At 41.5% G+C, this 6000-nt stretch overlaps 1 protein-coding gene across 2 annotated transcripts in view; it reads right to left on the bottom strand.

Annotated features, from left to right (window-relative positions):
- Positions 1-1575: 1575 nt before the first annotated feature.
- The window catches only part of LOC121288579 (actin-related protein 2/3 complex subunit 1A-B), a 54108-nt gene continuing 49683 nt past the window's right edge, over positions 1576-6000 (bottom strand). For both annotated transcript variants that reach the window (XM_041207185.1, XM_041207186.1), the window contains one exon: positions 1576-1980. In XM_041207185.1, coding sequence (XP_041063119.1) covers positions 1942-1980 — 39 coding nt within the window. In that variant the 3' untranslated portion in view covers positions 1576-1941. The remainder of the gene's footprint in view (positions 1981-6000) is intronic.

Genomic DNA, 6000 nt, shown 5'->3' with positions numbered 1-6000 from the left:
GTGATTTAGCCTGATCTAAAATGCAGAATCTCTTTGGAAATATACCACTGTGCCACCATGAATTCTCCAAATAGGTTTTATTTTGCTTTGGCCAACCCAGTGTCTGACTACATTGATTTTCCAAACCCAGCCGATTAAAAATTATCACAGGTTATTCATTTCTGTTTGCTTACATGGAATGCATACTCTTTACCCTGCAGGGACATAACTGACTTCTGCAAGCTCAGCAAAGCTTAGGCACTGGTTGGCAATAGGCTTAGGGAATCCCAAGCTTGTGAAGGCTACTGCTGGAGTTTAACCATCTAATAGCAAGCAGCTTACCAACATGGAAAACTTCCTGCTGTTTTTTTTTAAGTCAGGATCATGCTACTGGCTTGAGGGTATCTGAAGCACAGTAGAAGAAAACCAACTTGCAGTGACAGGTCTACCCTCCAGTCTCATTAATAGATCAATCACCTATTGTGCCTTATAGTGCTGCAGATCTGCAGTCTTGGATATCGAATTAATGAATATATCACAGGACCGATGGGCAGACAGTGGTGTTGTGGTAGCCGTGATGTCATTGGACTAGTAATACAGAGGCCCAAGCTAATGGTCTGGGCACAGGGGTTCAAATCCCACCACGACAGTTGGTGGAATTTAAATTCAATTAATAAATCTGGAATACAAAACTGGTGTCAGTATGGTGACCATGACATCTGTCAGATTAAAGAAACAGATGGGTTTTTACAACAATGTCCTTTAAGGAAGGAAATCTGCCATCCTTATCTAGTCTGGCCTACATGATTCCAGACCCACAGTAAAGCGGTTGACTCTTAGCCTTCTGAAATGGCCTAGCAAGCCATTCAGTTCAAGGGTAATTAGAGATGAACAACAAATACTGGCCTTGCTAGCAACACCCAAATTCCACGAAAGAATAAAAATCCAGGGGATATCTTTCATTCCCAAGCATGTCATTTCAGCAATTAAACTCCAAAGAGGTTAGCCAATAGTCAATGATATGAGACTTTAAAAAATTCTTTCATAGAATGTGGATGTCACTGGCAAGGCCAGCATTAGTTGCTCATCCCTAACTGCCCTTGAACTGAGTGGCTTGCCAAGCCATTTCAGAGGGCAGTTAAGAGTCAACCACATTGCTGTGGGTCTGGAGTCACATGTAGGCCAGACCAGGTAAGGGCTTTAGTGAACCAGATGAGTTTTTTTTATGACAATTGATAGTTTCATGGTCAACACTACTGAGACTAGCTTTCAATTTCAGACTCTCTTTTAAAATTAACTGAATTTAAATTCCACCAGCTGCCTTGGTGGGATTTGAATGCATGTCCCTACGGCATTAGCTTGGGTCTCTGGATTACTAGCCCAATGACACTGCCACTACGCCTCCATCTCCCCTGTTAAAGACAAATAGGTGGGTGAAGAGAGAAATACCTTGCAGGGAAACACTTTACACTCTGGCACTATAGCACTCATCCCCCTTAATATGCCTATGTACATCATTCTCCAGAAACAAGCATGACACTATCTTGGATTGCTTCTTCGGCAACTTAACTGACAATAAAGAGGCATGTTAACAGCCAAGTTTTGTAGTGTTTATTTTCTAGCAGACACACTTCATAAAAGTCCCCTTAAATTAGTGTACATTATTACCCTCTTTGGGGTATGTCCCTCAGAATGCTGTAGAAACTGCTTTGAAGGCAGCTTTAGCTAAGAAAAAAGGAAAAAAAAAACCCACTTCAAACCAATTCCTTTAAAAACAAAACAAAAAACAATTCCCAGAACGATAAAGCGGTGGAGCATTGATTTCAGTATTTTTCAGTGCCTTTCCTTGTTTTTCTTTTCAGGATTTTTTCGCCGGCCTCTGGTCAGCTGCTGCTGGGAGGGCAGGGGGAAGCTCTTCTTTTCTCATGGCGTTTTGTCATGCTAGATCACAAGGATTCCTGTTCACATAATGCGCACACCTTGGATCGAGGATTCCAGAGACTGAAAGTAAATAAGAGTTCCAAATAAGTGCGTGGTAGCAGCAGGAAGGAATAGTATTCTGACAAACTGGATGAAAATACTGGGGGGGAAAAACTGAGCCCAAAATTTGCAGATTGTACATTTCATATATACTGAGGGAATCCTAATTGGGGGCGGCAAAGGTGGAGCAAGTCAACAATACACCACGCAAGCTAGAAATGTAACAGCTGAGGGGATGAAATGCAAAGCAGGAGCTTAATGATAATATATGCAACCTGAGAGGCTAATTCTTCTGTAGTTTAGCTGTTACCAGATTTCGGAATTGACACTTTGAAACTTCATTACAGCCCCTTATTGTGCTTGCTGTTGACCCAATTGCAATACTTACAGTGTCTCAAGCAGATTTCATCACCCCAATAATACTGCTAAACAGCTGGCAATGGGATCATTAAATGATTTCCTTTCTGCCCTCCACCATATCAGTTTCAATTCCCTCCAATATTCTCTCCTATTGTTAGGAGCTTATCCACCTCAGCCCAAAATTAGCAAGTTACCCCAGTGGAGGCAACATAAAAATTTAGTCCTGTCACTTAAAACATTCCCTCTTGCCCTTTCAGAAGTTATGTTTGTAGATGCTGACCAATCTCTGTATTTTATAATGCCTTTATATGTCACCTTGATCAGTGGTAGCATTTGCACTCAAGTTAAAAGGTCAAATCCATGCAAAAGACTCCTGAACATACACAAAGTTGAAACTTCATTATGATGTTGAGGGAGTGATACTGCAGAAGGGGCCATGTTGTACTTGAAACAATAAGTTGAGACCATGCCTGCTTATCAGGTAATGTAAAAGATTCCAGAGCACTCTTTTGAAGATCAGTGGCAGTTGGGGCGAGGGGGCAGGGGAATGGCCTGGCCAACATTCTTCCATCAACCAATGTCACCCAAACAATTAACTGGTCATTCATTTCATTACTCTTTGTGGTACTTTGTATGCAAATTGATCACTATGTTTGCCTACAAAACAACAATGAAAACACACAAAAGTAATCAAATAGCTCTGAAGTATTACGGGGCCACCCAAGGATGTTAAAGGTGCTACATAAATCCAAATTCTTTCTTTGTTTTTTTTTTCTTCAAAACAGTTATTTGGACCATTCCATTCTCTCAGCTCTCATCCTTTGAGTACTGAATATTTCTGCCAAGGTACTAACCAGTTCTTTTCTATCCTTTAACATCCATAGTCGATAAATTTATGTTTAAGACTTTGGATGCTACAGACGTAGAGAAAAGAAGCAAAAGTGCAACCTGCTGACTCAAGAATCTTAACGGCACAGGAGGCGGCCATTTGGCCCATCATGTCTGCACCAGTTCTCCAAATGAGAATTATGACCTAGTGCCATTGCCCTGACGTTTCTCTGTACCCTTGCATATTGTTTCTATTCAAATAATCATCTAATGTCCTGTTGAATGCCTCGATTGAACCTACCTCCACCACACTTCTAAGTAATGCATTCCAGACCTGAACCACTCGTTGTGTGAAAAAGTTTTTTCTCACATCACACTTGCTTCTTTTGCAAATCACTTTAAATCTGCACCCTCTCATTCTTGATCCTTTTACGAGTGGGACAGCTTCTCCCTATCTACTCTGTCCGGCCCCCTCATGATTTTGAACATCTCTATCAAATCTCCCCTCAGTATTCTTCTCTCTAAGGAGAACAGTCCCAGCCTTTCCAATCTATCCTCATAGTTGAAGTTTCTCATCCCTGGCACCGTTCTTGTAAACCCTTCCTGCACTCTCTCCAACGTGTTCACATCCTTCCTATGACATGGTGCCCAGAACTGTACACAGTATTCCAGCTGAGGTCTAACAAGTGTCTTATATAAATTCAACATAACCTCCTTGCTCTTGTACTCTATGCCCCTACTAATGAAGCCCAGGATACTATATGTTTTACTAAATGCTCTCTCCACCTGTCCTGCCACCTTCAAAGATCTATGCACATATTGACCCAAGTCTTTCTGCTCCTGCGCCCCCTTCAAAATTTCACTTTTTATTTTATATTGTGTTCATGTTCTTCCTACCAAAATGCATCACTTCACACTTCTCCGCATTGAACTTCATCTGCCACCTATCTGCTCACTCCACCAATTTGCCTATGCCCTCTTGAAGTTCCACATGATCCTCCTTGCAGTTCATAACACTCCGAAGCTTCGTATCATCCGCAAACTTTGAAATCGTCCCCTGCACATCAAGATCTAGATTATTAATATATATCAGGAATAGCAAGAGTCCCAATACCGACCTCTGGGGAACTCCACTACAGACGTTCCTCCAGCCTGAAAAATATCCATTGACCATGACTCTCTGCTTCCTATTTTTCAGCCAATTTTGTATCCACGTTGTTACTGTCCCTTTTATTCCATGAGCAATAACTTTTCTCAAGTCGATTTTGTGGTACTGTATCAAATGCCTTTTGAAAGTCCATGTACATCATATCAACAGCATTACCCTCATTGACCTTTTCGGTTAGCTCTTCAAAAAACTCCAGGAAGTTAGTTAAACATGATTTCCCCTTTAGAAATCCATAACTGGCTCTTCCTTATCATCCCATTTCTTTCCATGTGACTACTAATTCTATCCCGAATAATTGTTTCTAGAATCTTGCCCACCACTGAAGTTAAACGGACTGGTCTGCAATTGCTATGTTTATCCTTATAACCTTTTTTGAACATGGGCGTAATGTTTGCAATTCTCCAGTCCTCTGGCACCTCCCTTGAGTCAAGGGAAGACTGAAAGGTTATGGCCAGTCCCTCTGCAATTTCTACTCTTACTCTCTTCAATGTACTTGGATGCATCTCATCCGGTCCCGGTGCCTTGTCAATTTTAAGTACCAACAATCTATTCAACACTTTTGAACCCTTCTAGTGACAGAGTTTCCTTATCTGTCACCATGGCCTGGATAGCATCTACCTCCTTGGTAAAGACGGATGCAAAGTATTCACCTAATACCTCAGCCGTGGCCCCTTCATCCATGTGTAAATTTCCTTTCAGGTCCCTAACTGACCCTACTCCCCCTTTTACTATTTATATGCCTATACGAGAGTTTGGGGTTCTCCTTTATGTTGGATGGCAGGCATTTCCCATAATACTTCTTCGCTTCTCTAATCTGCGTTTTCACCTCCCCTCTGAACCTTCTGTACTCCACTTGGTTCTCAATGGTATTTTCTACCTGACATCTGTTATAAGCGCACTTTTTCTTCTTTATCCTAATTTCAATCTCATTTTTCATCCAGGGAGCTCTGGATTTGTTTGTCCTAGCTTTCCCTTTCGACGGAATATAACTTGACTGTGGCCGAACCAATTCTTTTTTTGAAGTAAATCCATTGTTCAGCTAACAGCTTTTCCTGCCAACCTTTCGTTCCAGTTTATTTGGCCCAGCTCCGTTCTTGGCCCATTGAAGTTGGCTCTTGTTCAGTTAATTATTTTTACTCTGGATTGCCTATTGTCCTTTTCTATCATCTTCCTAAAACGTACAATGCAAGGATTACCGTCTCCTAAATGCTCCCCCACTGACACTTGATCTACTTGACTCGCCCCATTTCCAAGAGCCAGATCCAAAAGTGCGTCTTTTCTTGTTGGAATGGACACATATTACTGTAGAAAATTCTTCTGAACACATTCTAGGAACTTTTGCCTCTCTTCGATCTTTACACTGCTACTGTCCCAGTCTACATTCGAGTAATTAAAGTTCCCCATTATAACTTCTCTACAATGCCTGCATCTGTAATTTCCCTGCAGATTTGTTCTTCTACATCCTTCTCACTATTTGGCGGTCTATAGACTACACCAGGCAATGTAATTGCACCTTTTTTGCTTCTTAGCTCTCGCCAAATTATTCGGTCCTTGAACCCTCTGGGGCATCCTATTTCTCCAGCACTTCAATGGTCTCCTTTACCAATATTGCCACCCCCCTCTTTTCCTATCTGTTCTGAAGGTCTTGTACCTGGAAATATTTAACACCCAGTTCTGCCCTTCTT

This window comes from Carcharodon carcharias, chromosome 15 (assembly GCF_017639515.1).
Source record: "Carcharodon carcharias isolate sCarCar2 chromosome 15, sCarCar2.pri, whole genome shotgun sequence".
Lineage (NCBI taxonomy): Eukaryota > Metazoa > Chordata > Chondrichthyes > Lamniformes > Lamnidae > Carcharodon > Carcharodon carcharias.
Note: the sequence above shows the minus strand (reverse complement) of the source record. Positions and strands in the feature narration are given on the sequence as shown.